The sequence below is a fragment of the Panthera onca genome, chromosome E2 (assembly GCF_046562875.1).
Source record: "Panthera onca isolate mPanOnc1 chromosome E2, mPanOnc1 haplotype 2, whole genome shotgun sequence".
NCBI classification, from domain to species: Eukaryota; Metazoa; Chordata; class Mammalia; order Carnivora; family Felidae; genus Panthera; species Panthera onca.
Genome location: NC_138353.1, coordinates 31,362,085 through 31,387,398, shown reverse-complemented (window position 1 = coordinate 31,387,398; position 25,314 = coordinate 31,362,085). Strand labels below are relative to the sequence as shown.

At 43.8% G+C, this 25,314-nt stretch overlaps 1 protein-coding gene and 1 long non-coding RNA gene across 5 annotated transcripts in view; one reads left to right on the top strand and one right to left on the bottom strand.

The window, feature by feature from the left end:
* Nucleotides 1-25,314, bottom strand: part of FTO (FTO alpha-ketoglutarate dependent dioxygenase) — a 389,551-nt gene that overhangs the window by 75,557 nt on the left and 288,680 nt on the right. Inside the window, exon 9 of one of the 3 annotated variants that reach the window (XM_060650769.3) lies at nucleotides 2,160-5,844. The exons of the other annotated variants lie outside the window; for them this stretch is intronic. Within the exon in view, the coding sequence (XP_060506752.3) occupies nucleotides 5,832-5,844 (13 nt within the window). The 3' untranslated portion in view covers nucleotides 2,160-5,831. Of the gene's footprint in view, nucleotides 1-2,159; nucleotides 5,845-25,314 lie in introns of those variants that run through there. 3 annotated transcript variants of the gene reach the window in all.
* On the top strand, nucleotides 19,240-25,299 carry LOC132690381 (uncharacterized). 2 transcript variants are annotated; one of them, XR_009615368.3, is made up of 3 exons: nucleotides 19,240-19,295; nucleotides 23,267-23,339; nucleotides 24,521-25,299. It is a non-coding gene; the product is annotated as an uncharacterized LOC132690381 (long non-coding RNA). The 2 variants fall into 2 exon arrangements; XR_009615367.3 differs by having other exon boundaries at nucleotides 19,249-19,360.

Below are 25,314 nucleotides of genomic sequence, written 5' to 3'. Positions count from 1 at the left end.
CATTTCTTTCTGTTGCTCGCAACCACAGAATTCTAACACAGAAGTTCTCATCAGAAGGGAACATGAGGCATCCACATTCTTTTGGTTTAAAAGAAGGTCTGGAGAAACGAATAATCTCCAGCCTCTACTGTGGGCAGCAAATGCTGCCTGACCGGGGGCTCGGGGGGCTCGGGGGTCACCCAGGGCTCGCTGCTCTGACTCTCTGCTTCGGAAGGTGCCGTTCTCATCTCAGTGAGGTGTAGCAGATGCATTTCATCAACATCATCTCGTGGAATAATAAAATTAGTTACAGTTTTTCTTTGAAAATTTATAAATTTGAAGTCAATTTTCCAGAATTAAGGAATCCAGGAGACCAGTTCTTTGTCTTACTTAAAAAACCAACAAATAAGTGCCATTATTTAATGCAGAGGCCAGTTCCTTAAAGTGGGGGGGGGGGGGGGGGTTGGGTTCTCACGGAATGCAAGAATCACAGGATCAGCACCCCAGAACCCTGGGGCTTCAAGGCCCATTTAGATTGTTCTGGAATCAGAGCCATTTATTATTCGTTATTACAAATTAAGAGAAGGAGCTTCCAGAAGCCTCTCCTTTACAGACAGCATGTTCACTCCTGCAGAGTTCTTCCTCGTGGCTCATTGCCTAAGCAACGCTAAAGTGCTCACTCAATACAGACGGAGGTTGCTTATGGAGTCTACTGACCACTAAGCTTCAATGGGCTACTACAGCATTTCCTTTAAAGACTGCAGCCTACATAGAAGGTGATATTCAATAAGGAGAAAAATTAGATTTTAGTAAGAATAATAACAGCCGATGTTTCCTGAGCGCTCCTATGCGGCAGACACCGTCCCCAAAATTTTACATATGCACAGCACTGTAATACTCTTAACGATCCGTGAGTTTAGCTCCATTATTATCACCTTCATTCAGATGGGGAATAACGAGGGTTCAGACGAGGCAGAGGGGTTAAGTAACTTGCTCAACATCCTTTCGTTTATAAATGAAAGAACCAGGCTAAATCTCAGTGTTGCCGTGACAAAATTATGTAGTCCTCCAACACTGCCGGAGGCAATATAAACTACTATAAAGTAGTCCGGGAACCTACTTCAGTAATGTAATAAGGCAAAAAGCCACACAAATGGTTACATCGCTTGCTTAATAATTACACTTTTAATAATATTTTCCAGAGAAATAATCTAAATGGAAAAAAAAACAGCAAAAGAAATTTTTATTGCAGCAGTATCTGTAATAGTGAAACCGAGTGGAAGTAACCCAACAATTTTAATAATGGGGAATGCTTAGGAAAAACACAGTATAGAAACTTAATGAATTACTGTCACTAAAACGCACAATTATTAAATTATGAAACACGGGCAACACTTTGGTATTAAACAAAAGAAAGCGGAATATAAAATTCTATGTACGTGTACTCAACAATTAAAACTAAATTCGACAACGTGTGCATATGGCCCATGGCTGGAAATTGACTTTCAAAATGAAAGTCGTTGCGTTAGGAGAGTAGGGCTCAAGAAAGAAAGAGAAATGGCCAGAAGTTTCCACTGTCCCCGGATGCTTCTGGATCTTGACTGGGAAAGCCTATCATCTTTCCCTTTACTGTAGATTAACTAGAAAGCTACGAAGGAGGGGAAGCTTAGGAACTTGCAAGGCTCTTTATCCAGTCAAGGTAAATGAAGTTCGGCTGGTCAGGAGATAAATAAGATTAGTTATGGGCTCTAGGTCATCCACTCATGGAGGTCAGCGAGTGTGAGATTATTATCCTTGGTAGAAGAGCAGCAAAATAGCATTAAGGAATAAATTAATGAAAAAGGTAGAAGATTATTTGAACTAAAGCCCTAATCAGTTTAGAGATTTCACTCAACTGCTCTACTGGCCATCAGTCAAGCTCACAAAACAAATATGCTTGTTCTCTTAAGTAATTCCAGGAGATCTCCCTTTCTTGCTTCAAAGACATCCAATCTAAGGAAAGTCATGAATAAAGTTACTCCAGTTTGCTGTTACACCTCATACAAAACCCGGCGAAGCATTAAGGGGCATGTTACTAAAATCGTAAAGCAGACTATTTATACTGGATGCATAATTGCTAGTCCTGCATGGCCTCTGATTCCAAATAGAACATCGTTCCATATCCATTCAGAAACACTGAATTCACCAACATGCAAACTGCATATTTTATTAAATAAACACAAAGTAGGAGATAATGACATACATTTGTTTTCATTACAAGTAGTAATGCAATATTTCTCCAAGGCTTACTGCATTAGCATTTCTTGCCACGTTTCAAATGCCTTTGAACTTTCTGAAAAGCTACATCTGTTAGCTCCCGTGTATACAGCAGAAAGTTACCAAGTGAATTAAGTTTTAATATAAATTGCTTTGTTCACTATTAAGATTGATGTTGGACACACTGTACTGTAAGTTGCAAACTGCAATTACAATTCGTTGCAATTATCTTTGGTTGTTAATAGCACAAGATAGCATGTCACTTTCTACCCAGTGTATAATTTATCATTTGTGTGTTTTTTTTTCTGTGAACTCTTGTGGTATTCCAAACGTATAATCTTGTTGTATTTATTTCCCAGTGGTCCAACAAAATGCACAGCAAGTGCTGACTAGAACAAACTAAAAAGCACTGCTATTGACAAGCCATCACTTGAGCGGTAATGAACATTCTGCCTCCACTTTCACCTCGACAAACCGGCAGCTTTAATTTATGATAAAGCAAAGGAGAGGCAACCTCCAGGTTTATTATACCCTCAGTGCTGTTTCAAATAAAGTAATTAGAAGGTCAAGAGACAGGTCTGGAAAGCCAAATATAAATGCAACCCTTCTGTACCGACATTTAGAAGAAAAAAAAAAAAAAGACTAGTGTGTTCAAAGAGCATTTTATCCATCTTTCTTCTCCAGAGCAGGGTGAGTCAATTTTTTTTTTTAATACTACCGTAACCAATCAGAAACAGTGGCAGCTCCCCTCCTTCTCTCTCTAATTTGCTCCACATGGACGATGAACGGCACACCTAAGAGATGTTGTCCTTAGGAGAACATGACTGGCTAGTCCAAAAACAACTGCTTTGAATTGTAAACTCGGGACAGGTGATTAGGGATTTTATTTTCTTTTTTAATCAAGAGATGACTTAACATGGGAAGTGATGGAAAGGTTCTGGAGACACCCTAGCGGTGTTAATGGTAGTCGCAAATAGATAAGTTTTAAAATTGTATTTTAGAACATTTTGCTTAAAACAAATGTCTTGAAAAAAACACCGGAGGGAAAGGACTTGACTCGCAGAAAAATGACCCTTTCAATACACTTTGTTTTCAGTGATGAAAGAAACAATTATAAGAAATAGCATGCTGTTTCTAGGGAACTGTCTGTAACATCATACTTCATTTTAAAGGTTCCTCATTTTGCTTACACTGTGGTCTGTGTTTACTTTCCTCTCTCTACTTTGCTTCTCTTCCACAACGACGCCAAGCTACAGATGCTCCTAAGGGCCATGAAACCCAATGGATCTTGACTTCCGATCTCGTCCACAGTCAGAGGAGTAAGGTAGAAAATTTTCAGCATAACGTTAACTCTTACAAGCCAGTTGCTTTCGAACATTTTGATCCAAGGATTACTCGAGTGGGAAATAACGTCCCAGGAATCCAAGTTCATTTGTCCCCATTAGCCTACTGTTTCAAATCCTTCTCCAGGCCCCTAGATAAAAGTCAGGCGGTAGGGAGGAGGAAAGAGAACGGAAGGGAGAGAGGGAAGGAATCACAGGAGGTAAGGGGAAGAAGGAGACAAACCCGGAATTCAACCAGCTTCTGCACGGGTAGCGGTGATATGTATCACGGGTGCTATGTCTGAAAAACAGTTTTAAAAAGACGAGGCTTCCAAAATGATACGAGTCATCCGTCGTGCCCTACCGAGGACAACTAAGCTACTGAAGGCTTTTTATTGTATTCACCACGACCCACCTTCTGGGAGGCTGTGGAGTATATGCTCCAAAAGCTTTTGTGAAACGGCATTTTTTTGTGTGTAATTTTTGCTTCGAGTAATTTTTATCACTGTCTGTTCAAGTAGTCGGTATAATTACACTTGATTATGTAAGTGGTAGAAATGTATGTAATCTCATAATTAGAACATGTAATTACGTTGTAAAAATTCTTACAAACTGTAAAACAAAAAGTATACAAGTACAGTAGGTGGGGTTTTTTTTGCTTTTTGTGTTTGTCTCCACCCAGAATAACAACAGAAGCCATGACTCCATCATGGTGAGGTAGGAAATGGGTGTTTTTTGGGGCTTTCATCTACTTGGCTGAAGGAACGGGCAGGGTTTGTTTTTTTTTTTTAGTTTTTTTTTAATGTTTTATTTGTTTTTGAGACAGAGAGAGACAGAGTGTGAGCAGGGGAGGGGCAGAGAGAGAGGGAGACCCAGAATCCAAAGCAGGCTCCAGGCTCTGAGCCGTCAGCACAGAGCCCGATGCGGGGCTTGAGCCCACAAACCGTGAGATCATGACCCGAGCCAAAGTCGGACACTCAACCGACTGAGCCACCCAGGTGCCCCAGGAACGGGCAGGTCTGATCCAAGATCACCTCGATATCTCTGGTGCCAAAAGTTACCTGCAAGTCAGGCATTAATAAAAAGATGGTGTCTGTACCCTATGACTCAACTGGGTGTAAGAAATGCAAAATAGTACTGAATTTGTGAGCCATGGAGTAACCAGGCTGGTTTCTTCAACCCAGGGACGTGTTTTCTTACCTTGCTGCCTTTTTTTTTTTTTTTTTTTTTTAAATAAAACGTAACACTAATAATTTGTACAGTTAGTGGCAAAATGAGTGGAGAGATAAACTAGATTATTTTCAAAAAGACTCTTTGAGGCAGCAATTTCAGCCATTTCTCCAACTACATGAAACAAGAGTATTTGATTGAAAGGAATTCCTCGGTCCCCACCCTCCCCTCTCCTGGTCTTTTGCTGGAGGGGCTAATGAGCAGTGGAACGTTCCAAATGCCGGGCTGTGCAGTGGAATAAGACTTCCTGAGCCTGAGTAATTCAGACTGCAACCGAGGCTTGTTTCATCAGGCTGTAAACCCTGGGTCTCAGCAGAAGCCCTCACAGTGTCAGTAGTGGATGTTAAATCTCTACCAAACAGGAATTCTCTAACCGAAAAGCCAGTGCTAAGTCTCTCCCTAGGAGACCTATATTATGCCAAAAGTTTATAAAAATAGAGGAGGTCCCGATTTCCAAATTTGGGGAGCTGCACCAAGGCAGGTTTTTAGGAAAACGTGAAGGAAACACGAAGCATGATCACAGTACATGAGGACCTTACACGGAGGCCAAAGCCCAGGACTTAACGTATATTTTGCGCATATCTGTTAAACGCGTGAACTACAGAATTTTAACTGGTTCTAAGAGTGTGCCAGAGAATGAGGAAAACAAAAAAAAATCAGGGAGACACTACTGGTTCTCTCCCCAACAACCATTCCCTTCTTCTTCGTTGCTAACAGAACCCCTGTTTTATTCACGCATTCAACACTCCGAGAAAATGGACGCCACCGCCAGCTCAAGTGAAAATCTTGGTTAATAAAGCCAATAATGCTGTTTCCATTTCCCTTGGCAATCTTCAGTTCAGCAGCGAACGACTGACCCAGATCTGGGCAATGAGACCGGAAAGAAGGTCAACTGAGAGTTTCTAGGAAGATTTCCTCACTCTTGAGAAGGAGGCACTGGAAGAGTTGATCTCTTTCCATCTTGGTTGCTTCTACATCTGGATGTGATGCTTGGGGCAGCTGCAGCCATTTGAAACATGAAGGAAGCCGGCACGAGGGTAAAGGTTACGATGGTGAGCTTAAAAGAGAGGAATCTATGTCATCAGTGACATCACTGGGCCTCTGATCGTATCACACCTACAGCTGTCCTACTTCTGAACTTCCTGTAACATGAGATAATAATTGCCCCTGTTAAAGCCAATCTGAGTCAGAGCACCATATACGGAGGGGTACGATTTATATTTTCAGTTTAGCTACAAGCATGCCAACACATCTGAATTCAAATCTCATTCACTAAAATGAAACTGGTACGTGTATAAAATTACTGGTGGGCTTTTTGAAATTGGTACAATCCATTTGGGTTGCAGTTTGTCCATTTCTATTGGGAGTTTTAAAGAAGCTTATCAGTTTTGATCCAGTATTTCACTTTGGGCAATTTATCTCAGGGAAATAATCTAAAACCTGGATAAATATACACTCCATATTTGATGGAGTACTATTCATACATGGAAAATGGTTACTGAAATTGTTAGCAAAGTGAAAAAATTATTATGACAACTGAAAAAGAGAATACAGTTGACTCTTGGACAGAAATGGGTTTGAACCGCACGGGTCCACTTATACACGGTTCATTTTTTGGTAAATGCAGTACTATACTGTTAAGTCTGTTCTGTATGATTTCTTAGTATTTTCTTTTCTAGAGCTTACCTTATTGTAAGAATACAGTATATAATAAATGTAACATACAAAATATGTGTTAATCGACTATTTATGTTACTGGTAATACTTCCCTTCAACAGGAGGCTATCAGTTAAGTTTTGAGGGGAGTCAGAAGTTATATGGGGATTTTTGTGCAGAAGATCAGCGTTCCTGACCCTGCATGGTTCAAGGGTCAACTTAGTAATAACACCAAAAGACCAACAACAACAAAACTCAACATAGGAGTACATTTAAGAGATCGCAATAAAATCTACCAAAAGATAGTTATGGAGGTTGGTGTCATGGTGGGGGGTTAGGGGTGAGTTCTTTCTTTCCTAGTCTTGCTTTTCCAAACTTCCTAAATAGAAAAAATATATATACATATATATATTTGAAATTTCCACACTACATTATTCAGCTGCTTAGTACAATTTATGGGCAATGCCGATTGAAAATGTCTAGAGAGGGAGATCAGGATAGCCTGGGGAAAAGACTTGAGGCAGACGTAGAAAGCTCATTAGCACCAGGATTTCTTCACAACTGGTTGGATTTTCTTTCAAATTCTGCCTCTTTCTTTCGGTCTTTCTTCTCTCTGTGTGTGTCCCTCTCTCCTTCCCTCCCTTTCTCCCTTCCTGCCTTCCTTCCTTTCTTTTCAAGATGATTATTCCATGATTTGGGTAAGGTGAACAAGAAGAGGTAACAAGTATGGGATGGGGAGCTAACACACCATCCCTGAAAGCAGCCCACTGGGGAAAATCCCTATTTCTCAATAAGAAAAAGAAAACGCCAACTGCTTTGATTTGAGTGTTCTGCTTCAGAATAAATTTGCCTGGAAGCTCAGAAGGGTACAAGAGGGGGCTGGGAGGTAACAGTGCATTCTTTTAAATAAAAGCAGGGACGCGGATGCTCCCTCTAACCTAAGCCAACAATGGCACCATCGACAGAGTCCCAGAGACGCTCGCAATATTCCACATAATTAAGAGGGATTGTTGGCATCAGAGGAACCAGAAATATTCTGTAGATTAACTGCTTACTTCATTGCTAATGACTGCCCAATTTCTTTAGACTAATTGGTGCAATCTACATTTTTGCAGCAAAGATGAAGTATCAACTTGATTTGGTGTCGATAAAAAATTGATGGATGCTTCTGACTGCTACTTCTCAACAATACACGGATTATTACTACTATAATTATCATAAATGACAAAACATGGGCAAGTGGTGATTACAAGTCTAATTCTATCCCAAGGTTTTAATGGCATAAACCACTCGGGCTTTACTCTCATGATTTACTGCATCATCAAAATCCCTGCAAGGATTACCCCTGGGTGAATGCCACTCATTATCTTACCAATAATACACTGGTTTGGCCCAACGTGGAACAAATAATCAAGACTGAGCTCTTAGAAAATCCTCCCTCAAGACAGAATGCTCTAGTTTGCTGAGGAGGCATGGACCTGCCAAAATATTTCTCTTCACTTCCGGGTGTTATAGTTGTATTTTGCTCTAACGCGTACAGAGATTGGGGGTCTCTGGGTCACACAACAGCCTACCAAGCTGTGTGCCAAAGCCTGCAGAGGCTGCTGCCACCTTGGTCATGGCCGACCAAACACCGGCCAACTGCTACCAACCAGGCAGAGAGAGAAAAGGTTGTAAGCCTCCCATGCTCCCTGCCTGGTTGAGTGGCAACACTTGAGATGCAGGGGCAAGGGGACCGAGGAAGACCCTCGAGGAGGAGTTTGTCATTATTTTGTGGGGAATGCCGTTCGCACCGACACATACAACAGAAAGACCCCTGCGGAAGCAGCTCCGGTACCAGGGAGACCCCACGCCCAAACTGCAAATTAAATGCCCCCCAAAGTGAGGACGCAGGAAGGAAAGCAGTGAAAGGGAGGGGTAGTGGAGGGAGACAGCCGTCTACCGCAAGCAGCTACCCACGGCGGCCAAGCGACCCTTGCCAGGTGGAAGGGAACCAGTACTGTCCGATCGTCCCACCTTGTTTTGTCTTCTAAGAGGACTCAGACATCTTTATTCGTAGTGTGAAACATCCCGGTTTTAAAATGGCGGCGGCCAGCCGCACTTCTTAGCCTAAAGGTTGAGAGAGTAGCTTCCAGGACCAGACTGCCCGGAGTGGGACGTTAGCCCTGCCAGCGTTTGGGACACACTGCTCCACCTGAATGTCCGTTGTCCTCATCCGTGAAATGGGGATGATCACCGCCACCTACATCGTGGAGCTGGTTTGGGGATAACATGAAAGACTACCCGAAGGTACGTGAAATAATCCTGAGCAACCGCTCGGCAGTGACCACTGTTACCTAAGGCTGGGTTTGGCCTGCTGTGACCTCTGCCGTGGGAAGAAATGATGTATGAGGCAAGGGACATGGCCACGAACAACGGCTTGAAGGCTGACCGCGTGAGCTGGAATCCAGTGTTCCCCACTTGCTGGAGACTGAATGACCTTGCAAGACGCTTTCTGGAGCCACAGCTTTCTTGTCTAACAAATAGGGAAAATAAAACACCTGCTTCGGAGAGACTCGTGAGGATGAAATTTAAAAATCGACACCAAGCACGCGGCACACAGCTCGACATAGGGTAACACGCAACAAATATTAATAGTTGTTATTCACGCTATTTCTTAAGCTGAATTTTTCTGAAGTCTTAGAATTTTATATCTTCTTTAAAAAGCTAGTCCGGGTTCCCCGTTCATGTCCTGTGCTATCTCCTGCGGGCATTTTTGTCATGGGCATAGCTTTATTATTTTATTATTAGTTATGAACCATGAGAAATTCCCCTTTGAAAATGCACCTATGTTGCTTTTTCAGGCAACATGTTGTAACTTCAACTGTTACAATTGTTACCAAGTGCGGAGAAATCTTGCAACAGACAACTCCGTGTGTCAACGGTATAGGTGACATACGTTCTTAGGGGTGAAAGCTGTTACCGTACTTTGCCAGATTATTACTTAATTACTACATTATTGTTTTTGCAATATGTAAAGATCTACTAGCATCCAGTTCAAGGAAATCTGCAATTGAAGTATCCAGTGTGTTTAAAAGTGTGCCTGAAAAGCCACGTGTGTTTTAATGCACACCCTTCAGGCATAGGCTAGGTTTGTGTGAATGGCTGAGAACGGCATTTGCCAGCTGAGCCCTCGCTGTGACGGCTTGGTCCGGTCCACCAAAATACGCACACACACACCAGACCAAAGGGGGTTCATGGTTTGCATCATGGTCAAGTTCACCTTGGAGGGGTGGTGGCGCTCCCGGAAGTTTCATCTCAAAAACAGACAGGGAGAGTTTCAACCGAGGCGCCATAGCCTCCTGAAAACTGTAATACTAGTGAAGAAACATTCGTTTCCCTTTAAATACGCCTGGGTAAGGTAGGTCCAGATTATACCAGAAGGCGCCAGCATGCACAGGCTGCCGAAAGTGGGCACGTTCAAGTCATCAAAGGTCCCCTGAACTTACTTGTGACCTTCAAATACCCTTTTTAGTGCGTGGAGAATCTTGCATGTCACAGCTATTTGGGGAAATAGATTATGGGTATGATCTGATATATCCTGAGAACTGCCAGACCATCAGGTATAGGTTGCCGCTTCCAAGGGTCAAGTTCTACCCTGTGCCTCACCAGGCGAATCTCTGGGCTTCTCCAAATCTCAGATCGCGGAAAAGTGTGTGTCGATTAATACGGAAAAAGCTGTGCTTTGCAAACGAAAGTTCTCAGTTTCCCCAGGAAATTTCTCCTCTAGATAAAAATCTCCAGAGCTTCTTGTTGTATACTCTAGTCATGGCGGGTGTTGGAACAACGGGATACACATTAACTTTGTTTCCTCTGAGATCATTTCAATGTGAAAAAGAGTAATGCTCAGGGGCGCCTGGGTGGCTCAGTCGGTTAAATGTTTGACTTCGGCTCAGGTCATGATCTTGCATTTGTGGGTTCGAGCCCCATGTTGGGCTCTGTGCTGACGGCTGGGAGCCTGGAGCCTGCTTTGGATTCAGTGTCTCCCTCTCTTTGTGCCCCTCCCTTGCTTGAGCTCTCTCTCTCAAAAATAAGTAAACATAAAAAAAAAAAAGGTAATGGCTCATAATGCCACCCTCAATGACTTTAGCGTCCTCTTCTCATGAATGTGGAGACCATCTGATGCACAGGAGTCAGAGGTGGGTGAGGAGCACCTGGGTGGCCCAGTCAGTTAAGCGTCCAACTTTGGCTCAGGTCAGGATCTCACGGTTTCTGAGTTTGAGCCCCGCGTCGGGCTCTGTGCTGACAGCTCAGAGCCTGGAGACTGCTTTGGATTCTGTGTCTCCCTCTCTCTCTGCCCCTCCCCTGCTCGCACTCTGTCTCTCTGTCTCTCTCTCTTTTTCAAAAATAAACATTTAACAAATTAAAAAAAAAAAAAAAAGAATCAGAGGTGGATGAGATTAAAGCACGGTTCCCACTGGAAATATTCGAATGTAACCATCTACCCTCCTTCCTCTACCCTCCCCACCCAAAGACTCAACGATTTAAAAATGCCCAAATCCAATAAGAGATATCGCTTACTGTCGGGGATGCACATACCAGAGGAAGTGCTGGGGATAAAGGAAATCTGTGAATCAGAGAAAGATGTTGGTATGCAAGATTGAAGATATACCAGCTGGCCCACTGCTTCAGCTGGTTTCCAGAGGCCAGGAAGAAATTAGTCTCACAGTTCAGTTGGGAGAACACCTGGCCGTTCACCCAGAGGCACAAATTCACTGTTGAACAGGGTTATCTTTGTTTCCATTCCAAACACACCTAGGAACTAAGTTATTCAAAATCCCGTGACTCTCACTGTCCTAAATTGCTCACCTTCATAAAACTCGGGGGGTGGGGCTGAGGGCACAGGGACTGGCTGTAGCAACATTAGCGTCAACGGGACCGATGTTAAAGGCCAGGATGGTCTTCCTCTGACTATTGAAAACGGGGTTGGAGCGTGTCCTATTGATTTCCCACATACGTTTTACTGAAGATTTACAAATGTGAGGGGCTGGTTGGAAAGGAATTGTATTAAAGCCAAAGAATTAGCACTGTGCCCACAACCAAGAAGACACGTGAGAGCTCCCGAGGCTTACGAGGATGGTTAATGAGCTCCATGCTCCCTTGTCATTTGGGGCCTGCTCATAGCAACAGTCTAAAATAAACTTGAATTCCTCATCGGTATGCAAGTCTATGAGTGTGGGAAACGTCACTTTACAGCTGAACCCCCAACGCCGAAGCTAATTCCTCTTTCTCCGAGGAAGAGTCAGGCTGAGTCTTGCCGTGCCGCGCTGAGCAGCGTGGCTGGGTGGGGTGAGGCCTGCAGGAAAACTACATGATGGCGGAGGAGATCCCAGGCCTGGGTCCAAAGCAAAGGGGCCCGACGTGCCACCTACACAGGAGGCGGGTGGGACAGGGTGGTCGTAGGGGAGTCGGCCGTCGGGACGGCAGAATGTGCCGGCAAATGCCATGGCCGCAAGACTCGGTGGGAGGCCTGGGCAGACCCAATCTGGAATGCAGCGTGGGAACTGGGCTCGTAGGAGACACCATCAGAGACCCAATACCAGCCACTGGTCTTTGGGAAAACCCAAACCTGCTGATTGCGTCGTTCACTTAATTCTTCATTCCCTTTTCCTGACCTATCTACGAGCATCCTCCATTTTTTCCTTCTTGCTCTCATCTCTCAGGCTTGCCAAGCCTTGCAATATATTTAAAAAAAGTTTTTTTTTAATGTTTATTTATCTTTGAGAGAGAGAGAGAGAGAGACAGAGCGTGAGCAGGGGAGGGGCAAAGAGAGAGGGAGACACAGAATCCGAAGCAGGCTCCGGGCTCTGAGCTGTCAGCACAGAGCCCGACGCGGGGCTCGTACCCACGGACCGCGAGATCATGACCTGGGCCGAAGTCGGACACTTAACCGACTGAGCCACCCAGGCGCCCCAAAATGTTTTTCAAGGTGAGGTATGATTCACACATTTCAGAAACATGGTTCGATAGATTAAAAAGAAGTTTTTTAAATTGGGAAATCATTCTGAACTTGCGGAAAAGTTATAGGACTAGTACCCCAAAAGTCATAGGACTAGTACTGTGCTTTATCTAAATTCAGCTACTGTTAGCACCTCCTGGAATGTTTCTGGTGGGGGCATTCACTGGCCAGTTAATGTGCATTTACTCCACACTCGCTGCAGAACGACCCCGTGCGTAGTGCAGCAGAAAAACTAGGGATGACAGTCTCTTTCCTCCAAGATTTATAGTTCAATGGTCAGGCACCACCAAGATGGCCACTGCCACACTCGATTTGCTAGACTCCTTGAGAATAAAGTCTGAGATCTTGGGAGATATCTTTAGCTGTGACTACTGAGGAAGGGAAGAAATTTTAAAGACACTATGGTTCCTAGTAGGAAGCAGAACTGGGGAATCCAGTATTTCTCCAAATGGGCCAAACAACTACAGTAAATCAGTATATTAAAGTGTACTAAGTGGGGAAAAGGGTGGGGGGATGGTGCACCTTGGTCAAATACATCTGGGAAACATTTATTTAGACGAGGTTTAGCAAGAAGTTTTGTCTGCAGAGCCTTCAACGGGCTTTGCTAACGGGCTTTGTGAATCTCCAAGAAAGGGAGGGGATACATAATATTCCCTGTTTCTCAAATGACGGTGAATTAGCTCACAGGATTAGTGTTCCACTGAGCACCTTTGCAAGTGTGAAGGAAGTTCACACTCTCAAAGACAAATTGAGGAAAATGTAGGAAGCAATATGCAAACGGTGGCAACATATCATAGCCCAAGTTCATGTCCCTAAGTCATGACGTGCTTCTGCGTAAAAGAGAGGGACTAATCAGAGAAAAAGCAGGAAACTAAGAGGAACAGAACTTCAGTCGGATATTTCTGCAATATTGTTGGTAGATTTATTAGTTTTACACTGGACCATGCTGTTACTCTTCAAAAACCTAAATCAGCTTTCAAATACTCACGGGATCGGGTCTAGACTTAGCAGAGGTAATGGAAGGAGCTGGGAACCAACACTGAGTATCTTTTAGGTACGGGTGTTGCTTTCTCTTCAAAAGTCTTATAAAGTGTGCACATCCCTTGGACTGTCTATCTTGGTCGCTACTGTATTCTTGGCATCAGCACAGGGTCTGACGCATAGTAGGAACTCAATGAATATTTCCAGAATCAAAATGAATCTCTGTTTCACAGTGTGATAATAAATTCATCACAAGGACTTCTGTAAGCTACATGTCAGCGTTCCATTATTAGACCACAGATGTCATTAGCTGGTGGCCCATAGCCTGCAGACAGGGTTTTATTTGGCTTGGAGAGGTTTTAAAATAAATCAGCAAGAGTTAAGAGCTCAGAGATTTTCAGCAAAGTCCAGCTGTCCGAATGTCCAATTCTGATATTTCAGAAGATATGGTGACACTGGACCAGCATCCCCCTAGGGCCACATCGAGTGCAGAGCAGAGTGGCGGCTGTAGCTAAGGAGCAGGTGCCACCGTCCTGACTGCCGTCATCTGCACACCACTGGTCTTTGCGGCCAGTGGTCACCATGCTGGGCACTATGGGCAGCTGAGCTTCTACATTAAAAAAAAAATTTTTTTTAATGTTTATTTATTTTTGAGAGACAGAGAGAGACAGAGCATGAGTGGGGGAGGGGCAAGGAGAGGAGGAGCCACAGAATCCAAAGCAGGCTTCAGGCTCTGAGCTGTCAGCACAGAGCCCGACGTGGGGCTCGAACTCACGAACCATGAGATCATGATCTGAGCCGAAGTCGGACGCTCAACCGACTGAGCCACCCAGGCGCCCCTGGGCACCTGAGCTTCTGACTTCTGATCTATGATAACAATCACCAACTTATAGAATGCTTCTTGTGGGCCACGTACCATTCTAAACACCTTTACTTTTATGAATCCGTAACAATCCTATGAGATGGGTATTCTTTTTTTTTTTCCAGAAAACCAGAACAATCTCTTTCTCCATTCATGCTGTCATACCGAGCCCCTCTTTAGTAGACTGAACTATAAGAAATCGGCATGTTTTCATAGCGTCAAAGATATTCGCATATTGGTTCAACTTCATGAAGACATTTCTACCAAGGGCTTCAAAACACAGAGAAGCAAAATCCTCAGGGCCTTCTGACCTAATTCGCTAGGTCACGTGGTTCTTACATATGTCCCAAATGACACCCGGGTGACCTTGAGGTGGGTGTTCTTACCATCTCTACTTTACAGACGAGGATCCAAGCGGAGAAGGACTAACTAACTTGCCCCAGCTCTTGTACCTACTAAGCAGCAGGGTGGGTTTCGAACTCAGACCATCTGGCTCTTAACGCTCTTCACCACCATAGTCTGCTGTTTCTGCTACACAGCCATACTTCATTATTCCCAATCGTGTTCCAGTCTGTCGTGTGTGTTGATCCTGTATATCCCCCAAAATTATACTGGCCTCAACAGCACAAAACGCATTCGTATTTTCTTTGTGTTTTGCTCTGGCCGATTGTTTTTTTCAGATGCCTTTTGATTTCACTTGACCAGGACGATGTGTATGAGTAAACACATTTCACGCAGTTCCCCTACCCTTCATCAGGAAACCAGCCAAAGTCTGGCTCCCCAAGAGCAAGCCCAGTATCGACCAAAGCTGCCGCAAGCTGGCAGCCCCACGCAGTTGAGGACGGGAGTCTGCCTTCATGCCTCTCACGACGGCAAACACCACAAGCTTGCGTTACACACACCCTAGGCTGATGGCTGGAATACACACATATTAAGTTACATCAGTTTCCCCCTTTGGTTCCATGTGGGTTTACCCAAACAGCTGGCTTGGAGCCTATCCCTTTACTTAAATTAGTTCTAGTGTTCCACACTTTTGATTTACTGACAAAGCGCTCTCTTTATCTACTTGGGGCATAAGAGTTTTGTCTGGGCAGAAACTGCGGTCGGTACAATTGGGCCAGTTAGGTCACTTAGCATTTCCATGTGGGGCACTGACTAGAGAGAAAGGTCTTTTAATTCCCAATTAGTCCATATCGGCAAAGGAAATGTATTTTCCATTATTTCTTTACTCCGGGTTCTGATTCATAAAATATCTTCAGGAAAACACATTTTACGTTGCCGAGTCTTTGATTTCCCAGGGAAACTAATAAATAATCAACAAAAATATGATTAAAGACTGCTTGAACTACCATCCGAAAAGGGACTCTAGCCAGCAAAGAATCTTTCTGATCCACATCTTTTTATTCCTAGAAACAGAATTCTTACTTAGCCTTTCAAAAGCCTGATGAAGGCTTCAGCTAAGTTTTGACATAAGATTTTCATATTCAAAATATCTGTTGAAATAAGGGAAGAAAGGATATGGATCTTGAAACTGCATTAGTCTGAAATAGAGCTTAGTAAGCTAGAAAGGGAAATTACTTCTCTGTAATTGGAATTCTCTCCTAAAAAATCCCTTTGAAATCATGTTCAGCTACTTTCCCATTATGTGTCCCAGAGAAGCCAACTTTAACCCTTTCTGGAATTATCCATCATAAAAATTATTTGATATTTATAAATTGCTCTGGGAAGAGATTCCTGCGCAATGGTTGGTGTCATCAAAGAACTTCATAATGAATGAGGAGTTCCCAAGAGTCACAGACATAGCTGAAAAAATGTTTTCTGGGACATCTCCTCCCACTCGCGCACTGATGCTTACATCTATCCATCACATTTATCTTGGCCGCACAGTCCTAAGGCAGATGCCAGAAAACTCCTCCATTTGAGATCCTTTACCTTTGAAATGACAACTAAATTGTGCTCCAACCCAGTTCTTTAAGCTCTTTGAAGGCAAGGATTGGGTTTGATCCTTCCTTGTATCATCGATGCTAATACACGGTAGTTGCTTGATAAATGCTTCATGAATCATGAGTGAACGAATGGGAGCTAGCAAGGTAAGCATAGCACGTGCCTCACCTTCTATTCCCTTCCGGTTTTCTTACCTGTGAAAGGATAATAATATCTTCCTCCAAGAACTCTCATGAGGATTAAATGCGACACTACAAGTAATACTACTTAGGACACAGCTGTATTACATAGCTAATAATATAACGAATGCAATCATTATATGCATGGTTTGTAGATAAATAAAATACTAAGCCAGGTCCTAAGAAGGCCATTGAAAAATGGGATGGAAGAAAGTTCTCCTCCCTTTTACATCGACCTTGATGTGAAGACAAGGAAGCTGGTGATGCCTGGAGATACCCCATAATGCTATGGTGTTCCACTGAATTTCCATGTCATCAGACTACATAGCTTCATCATGGTAGAGTCAGCACCTAATATCAAAACCAAAAGAGGGGTCATCTGGCCTATGGGATGGGACCTTCTCATTGTAGGTGTGACATATCCTGTGTTGTATCTGTCTTCTTTTGTTACGGTTGTAGACTCATTAAATGGCATGCGGTGTCTAACACGGTTGTTTCATAATCTTGATAGTTACACCCTACTTCCATGGGTCCCTTAGCTCATAGTAATAATGAGCAACATCAACTTAAGTTTGATTCGGGAGACGGTTGTATCCACAGAATAACCCAACATGGGAAATTCTGCCTTACTTGTGAACATTTTAAGAGTGTTTTCCCTAAAGATGGAATGTGCTAAGTAAAGCTCATTACGCGTTTTCTCAGCCTATTTCTTGATTATCATTTTTATTTTTATTTATTTTTCTTAATCATTATTTTAAAGGCTACAACACAATAATAATGATCTATTACTTGGAGTCAAAAGTAAAATCAGATTTGGTACGATGTCTTTTGTGTTTCAACACAAAACTCTGGAGGGGAGTCTCTAAAAACTGTGAAGTGTTATACAAATGTTAAGGTAGTATATGAGTCATGTAAGATGACCTTATTTTATCCTATCAAGAATTAAGGTACAGAGGCCATTCTCTGTTTCAGAGTAATATTGCTTAATGTTCTCTGAGAAATTATATTCTTTCTAAGGAAGTTATAACATTAACCATGGCACCCGCTAAAGAGATGTCAGAATATAAAATGTAAAATGACTTCAGATAATTTTTTTATAGCAAGGCTCTCAAACATAGGATGGACAGGGCAGGGGAAGGGGGAGAGAAGACAAGACAGAGAGTCCTCTTTTTAAAAATCTGAACTATTTCTATCATATTTCCCAGGACAGTATCTCCACAGAAAATTCTACATGGAGATGTAAGGCCAGGGAAATGCAACACCAAGAAAATCAACATAAAGCTCAATTCTCTACTGTAGGCTTAAGGGTTAATTGAATGTAAGTGGGTGAAAACAGATGGCAATTGATGTCAATAAATGACCTTATTTTTGTTCAAGCATAGTAACCAATGTTGGCTAGATCCTATCTTCCCATATATCCACATCTAGGACCTCACGATCCTATCTGGGGACCAAGCCAACAGCTCTTGGAAGAGCCTTCTCTCACCAATGTCTGCCTGCTGGCTTCAGTAGTTGGCCAGCAACTCTTCAGGGTGGGCAGTCCCAAGCCGGTCTCAAAGCCTTCCTCCAGATTTGATAAAAGGCAGGAAAAGACACCACAATCCCTTTAGTTTTTTCCTAGCATTCCATAAGGGGTCACCACTGGAAAGCCCGGGCCTGTGTATCTCATGGTATTTCTTCCTTCCTCCAGGGCCCAGCCAGGGCTGTGCGTAAAATGGTAGGACGGCTGGCTTTCCACATGAGAGCCGCCCAAGGGAGAATGCACCAAGGTGAGCCCACTTGCTTCCTGAGCAAAGTCAACCCAACCCTATGTTTACTTTGCCCCCAAACCAGTTGCTATGCAGGTAACCTTCTTCAAACACTTCACAGACCTTAGAGAAGAACTGAAAGTGTAATTACTCTTACAACAGACATGGAAAAAAGTATCAGGTTCCCAGAATGAAACTCCCTAAAATCTAATTCGGCATCTTAATGTCTGAGTTAGCTGAGGCTAGAAATGGCAGTCAAGGTACACGGTGTGCCTAAGACAAACCTGACATATGTGTGTGAAGGCACGGGATAAGGAATAATCACGTTTCCTACCTTCAAGGAGCTTCCAATACGATGTCATAAACAAAAAGAGAAAACTAAGTCAACATAAATGCAACGTATAACTACAAAAGTGCTAAGAAGAAGAGCATTTCAGAGACTGAATGCATGGGAGTGAGTAGACTGAATCGTGAACAATATTTTGCAAGCTCTCCATTAGATCAGTTTCAAGGCCCATTAGTTTTTTCCCAGGCCTCTGGGTCCCCTCTGGCAATTAAGGATGTTACATCTTAGCCTGCCCTCTATCTGAGGATATAACAGAGAAAGGACGGAGAGGTGCCCAGGTCAATGGCTTTGAGCAATTCCCCACACAGGGAGCCACTGTCACCAAACTGGGGTGTCCACTCTCGGTTGACAAGCAGAGCACGCTATAATGCTCGTTCATTTGTCCATCACGCAGGTACTGATGCCCATGCGTCAGGCACTGGGCCAGGCCCGGGTGATCTCTGTGCCCCTGCTCTCAGGAGGGAAGGTTTCATTTAGAGCAGGATATGTAGGATGAATCAACAGAAAAACGAATAGGAATTTCAGATACAACTGGGTGCTCCGAAGAGAAAACAACAGGATGTCGCAACGATCTGTGCAGAGGATAGAGAGGTAATTTTACTGAAGGTAGTCAGGGAGGACCTAAGGTGACATATGAATGACAAAAATGTGCAGGTCAGAAGGGCAGAGCGCATCAGGCCAGGGGAGGAGCAAACCCAGAGGCCTGGAGACAAACACACAGTTTACAAAGTGTAGGAACAGAACAGAGGCCACTGTGGCAAGACGAAGGAGGGGTGGGCAGGAACCACGTGCTGGTAAGGAGACTGGTTTTGTTCTAGATGTGACAGAGAAGCAGGGAAATGACATGATCTCACGTAAGGTATTGTTGTTGTTTTTACTTAAATCCGTGCTAGTTAACATATAGTGTAATAACGATTTCAGGAGTAGAATTTAGTGATCCGTCATTTTTAATTAAACAGATTTTGGGGGCGCCTGGGTGGCGCAGTCGGTTAAGCGTCCGACTTCAGCCAGGTCACGATCTCGCGGTCCGTGAGTTCGAGCCCCGCGTCAGGCTCTGGGCTGATGGCTCGGAGCCTGGAGCCTGTTTCCGATTCTGTGTCTCCCTCTCTCTCTGCCCCTCCCCTGTTCATGCTCTGTCTCTCTCTCTGTCCCAAAAATAAATAAAAAAAAAAAAAAAAAAAAAAAAACGTTGAAAAAAAAAATTAAACAGATTTTGGGTAACAGCTTTATTGAGATATATCTCAAATTCTATATGATTTACCCATGTAAAGAGTACACTTGTGTGACTTTTAGTATATTCCTTTCTGCCCACTCCAGCCTGACCCCCACAAATGTAACTTCCGTCTCAACTGATTTGCCTATTCTGAAAATTTTATGTAAATGTTATCATAGTATGTGGTGCTTTGTGACTGGCTTCTTTCACCTACCGTGTTTTCAATATTCATATTGTAGCACGTATCAATGCTTCATTTTTTTACTGCCAAATAATATTCCACTGTATGGATATGCCACATTTTGATAATTCACTCAATTTCATGGGCATCTGGGTTGGTTCCATTTCTGGCTTTCAGGAGTAACGCTGCTGTGAACATGTCTATATAAGTTCTGTGTAGATACGTGTTCTCATTTCTCTTGGGTAACCAGGAGTGGAACTGCTGGATCATTCTAGTCCTTTCAAGAACTTCTAAACTGTTTTCCAAAGAGCTTACACCATTTTACATCCCTACCGACAATGCATGAAGGCTCTAATTTTTCCCTATCATCATCAGCACTTGCTCTTGTCTTTACGATGAACACGTTTTTATTTTTATTTATTTTTTTTTTTTTAATTTTTTTTTTTTCAACGTTTTTAATTTATTTTTGGGACAGAGAGAGACAGAGCATGAACGGGGGAGGGGCAGAGAGAGAGAGGGAGACACAGAATCGGAAACAGGCTCCAGGCTCCGAGCCATCAGCCCAGAGCCTGACGCGGGGCTCGAACTCACGGACCGCGAGATCGTGACCTGGCTGAAGTCGGACGCTTAACCGACTGCGCCACCCAGGCGCCCCCGTTTTTATTTTTATTAAAAAAAATTTTTTAATGTTTATTTATCTTTGAGAGAGAGAGAGAGAGAGCGTGAGCAGGGGAGGGGCAGAGAGAGAGGTCTGAGACACAGAATCCGAAGCAGGCTCCAGGCTCCGAGCTGTCAGCACAGAGCCCGACGCGGGGCTCAAACTCACAAACTGCGAGATGGTGACCTGAGCCGAAGTCGGACACTCAACCGACTGAGCCACCCAGGCAGGCGCCCTGAGCATGTTTTTAAAAGATAAGAATTTAAGTATCACTGCTTTTAAAAATAACTATAAAAGTCATTGCTTATTAAGAGTTTTGAAGATCTGAAGTGCTTCTGGAATGCTAAAGGGTAATGTGACATTCAGGAGAAGTAGAGATCTCTCTCCGAGAACCGCCACCATGCGGCAAATAAGGATGAAGAGGCTAGAAGCAGACTCCATATCTTTGCTTAGAATTTGTTAAGAAGGCACCTCGCTTCATTACCAGATAAAGAGACTACCGTACTCCTGTCAGAGTTTTCTCCCAGTCTTCTTCCACTTGTTGGTTTTTAGGTGACAAAAAGCAAGCATTCAAGTAGAAATGTGTTGTCTTTCCCCTGCAGTGTTTGGAACACAATGTTACCCATCACATGGCCCAAAGGAAGCCCTTTCTGGTGCTAAAGCCTCCTGGGGTAGGAAGGCTGACTTTGACACTGGCAGCTTGCCTGCTGTCTGAGAGCACAACCCCAGGATCTCACGCCAAAAGGCAAGTTCCCAAGGGGTGCCGGGAAGGAGTGAGTCCTGGGCAACCAGTTCAGCGGTCTTAAAGCCATAAAGTACAACGGGCGGATTAACATGCTCGCCCAACTCCACCCTCATCGCTTCACAGACCCATTAGAAGCAGGGCACGAGCACGAAATCCAGTGACCTTCACACCCGAGTCCTATCTTACGCTCGCGGGGCAGGCAAATCAAATCCTGAAGTCGCCCGAGAAGGCAAAAATTATGCAGAGTCAAAGCTACACTCAAAACCTCTGAGGGCCTGAGATTCTGCAGTCTTTAAAAATTTAGTTTAGAGACAGAGAGGGAGAGCAAGGCAGAAGGAGGGAGGGACAGAATCCCAAGCAGGATCCACACTTAGCACGGAGCTGGCCAGGGAGCTTGATCCCACAACCTGGGGGTGATGACCTGAGCCAAAATCAAGAGTCAAAGGCCCAGCTGACTGAGCACCCAGGCACCCACATTTTCGAGTAAGTCCAACCCAGCTAGGTTTTCTTCCGTCACTGGAAGAGATCTATTTTTTTCAGGGAAACACTAAATGGTCAGTTAAGTCACCTTATGTCCTAGGGCCATATTGCGAACAAAGCACCTTGGAGGTATAGAATGACACTCAGAGTAGGAAGAAATTCACCCTCAGAAGAGGTGGGCACAGCTTCCAGACTCTGTCTCACATCTACTCCAGGGCAAATGCTCATGGAAGGGAACAGCAAGGAAAGAACTATTTAAATTGCTATCTCTATTTCTCTCTCTCTCTCTCTCTCTCTCTCTCTCTCTCTATTTAATGTAAGCTAGTTAAAAATAGGTATGATGCAATTCACTGGAATTAGTTTCAGAAATCCAAAGCTTAGACAGAAGTCATCTTTGTCATAGATCCTAAAGGAAGGGATTCAACTGCCAAAGGGCTGAAAGATCACCGGGTTCAGAAATCGAATTCCAGAGACCAGAAAAAGCCTTGCAGTGGTCAATGCCAGAAGTGGAAGGCTGTTTAGATCGTATCTGGTTTAAACCCCTCATTTCGGAGTTGAGGAAAATGGGATCCAAAGATACTTAGTGACTTATCCAGGGTCACAAGGCTGATAAGCAGCCCAGCCCAGCCCAGGGTACCCACTGACTGACTTCTGTTTTCTGTTGTTACAAATCCTGATGAATCAAAGAAAGAAAAGTATACCTGGTCCCAGCTTCACTATTCATCGCACATTATAGCAATTAAAATGCAATATACGAGTGACGATTGCTGTGCTTTAATCATATTGTGTTGTCTACAACATGCTGATGGACATGTGTTGTGGAAAATCAAATAAAACCACAGAGTTGGTTGTCACTGGCTCTGTTTCTTTAATTTACATAGTCTCAGCTTGCCTTTGGGGAATTTAGAGACCAAAGCAAACCTGTCCCCCGGAGACACTGTGGAGACAGTTCTTAAAGCGGAGTTATGGTCTTTGTTGTCGCAGTCACTTATAAGCAGAGAAATCAGAATGTTAGCATGGTTCCGTAGAATTACACAGCAAATGGAGTTGGGCCAGAATCCCCCTTAGCAGCCCCAGGAATCACCAGTAGCTGAGAATAATAATCACAACCTAAGATCTTACTTGGGCCCAAAAAGCTAGGAGGATTTTTCCCCCTTACAAATATATCTGTTCTCCATTCTCTACCCCAACCCCCCTCCTTTTCTTTGAAATCTGAGTAGGACTCCTCTGCCTGGTGACCTGTTAGAATATACTTGCTTGTTTGCTTTCTCCTGTGTTTTTCTTAATGCAATAACTTGAAATGTCAACGCGGGGTGACAAGTAAATCCTCAGCCAACGTAAGTTTGCCACCGAACAGGAGGGAGAAAAGAAGCAGAAAGTGGAGAGCTGGTCATGGAGGCTGTTGAGTGGTGGCCAAATCCACGGCCAAAGCGTAAATAGAGCACAGCATTTATCATCATACCAGATCACTCCTGTTCTCTTTTTCAGCTGGCTGCATTCTGGATCTTTTCCTTTTGCGACTCACCGTTTGCTCTGGCTTTATAGCTACTGCAACAAATAGGTAAAGAGAGATCATGGCATGCTGTCTGCATATAGACTCTGGCTTCCTCACTCAAAGCCAGAGAGGTACCTATGGGAAGGATATCTGAATATTCAGAGGAGGAAAAAGAATGTGTGCTGCTTGTCTGTTTGTTTTTTAAATTGCCCTGTGAGGTAGAAACTTAGCCAATTAATGATACCCTCTGTGATGCAGACAGGAGAGAACCCAGACTCTCCTGTTCTAACTTGTCACACAGTTTGGGAGAACCCATTTTTGGCACAGTCTAAATGAAAGAAGAAAGGAAGGTCAGTCAGGCTGCAGATCACGAGGGAGGGGACAACCCCCGACCAGCCAGCAACTGGCTGCTTTTGTGGGGTCTCAGGCAACAGTTCCTGGACTACACCAAGTGTCCTCAAAGCAAAAATGTGCCCAGGGCCACACTGTGGACATGTCACCATTTTAAGCAGTGTCCCTGTTTTCTCCGTAAATTCTACCCCTTTCTTCCTGGCTCTGGCTGTGTTGGCCCTCTGGCAGCTTGTCTCCATAGGACCCAAGCTGAGAGGGATGAGTTACAAACCCAAATCCCAGTGTTTGTTAAGGGGATTTATGCATTAGGTTCCCTGAAACTTTACCCAGAAAGTCTTCCTCATTCCTCTGCTGGGTTTCCAGAAGAGAGAAATCCCCTCTGCATATCTCCCTTTGACTCAGTGCTGGATACGGGCACATATAAATCCTGTTAATGGCTTCTGCCCGTGGCTGACAGGTTCTGGTCTTCGGTGAAAGCTGGGTTCTCAAAAACTGCTTTTTGTTTATTTCCGAAGAGGATTTATTGCAGGACTTCCTCGGTAAGCAACAGCCCTCACAGTGATGGCTGTCAACAGCCTTCGTTTACTTGGGTGCCCCAAATGGAAGGGATCTAATTCATGCTGTCCGATCCGGGACCCTAAACGTCCTACCATTTAGAACTTAAAATCGTCTTGGGTAAAATCTAAGGGCCCTGTTTCGGGAGTTTCCGTTTTTGGAGATGGGAAGACATTACCTTATTAACACGTTTCACTCCTGAGATATAGAACTCCTGATTTTCCTTTGGGGATTTCCACTACTTGGAGGTTGGCGGGGGCGGGGGGCAGAGGGAGTAGGGAGGGTACTTGGGGACTAACTGATTTAAGATAATCAGAATATGCCTTATCTCCTGGTTGTAGGGATTGCTTCAGGGATGGACACATAATTCATTCAGACTAAGGAGGCATGGCAAGAATCTGAGGCTTCTGAGAAGAAGTGAACTTCTTCTCTTATGGGATTAGTGTTGTGATGGTAGACGTGAAGTCTGGAGCTACAACCGTCTTGGAACCAGAAGAGGCTAAAGCTCCCAGCAGCTGGGAAGAATGGAACCAACTAAGAAGAACCTAAGAGCAGAGAGACGGGTCCCAGTGATATGGTTATTCCCTTGATTCAGCTATGCATGAAGCCAGTTACCACGTAGTTTTCCTTTTTTTTTTTTTTTTTAAATTAAAGAAAAATTTTTTCTTAGAGAGAGAGAGCAGGGGAGAAGAACAGAGAGAGGGAGAGACAGAATCTTAAGCAGGCTCCACACTCAGCACAGAGCCCAACGAGGGGCTCGATCCACGACCCTGGGATCATGACCTGAGCCGAAATCAAGAGTTTGGACGCTCAATTGACTGAACCACCCAGGTGCCCACCATGTACTTTTCAATTACATGAACCAATACATTCTTTTTACTTAAGTCTATGTGGGTTGGGTTTCTTGTCTCTTGCAGCTGGAAAAATAGTAATTGATACTCAAATTCAGTAAGTAGCCTCCAGTGTATTTATCAAGTCTCCGACCTGGAGTCCTACCTTCTCTCATAGAACATGGAAACACAGTATTATAACAATCTTGACGTCTTCAACAGCGATGCTGGCAGAGGTCCGTTAACGTGCCTCCTTCTTGTAACCTGAAGCACCGCCCTTTGCCCTACCAATCAGGCACCCTGCT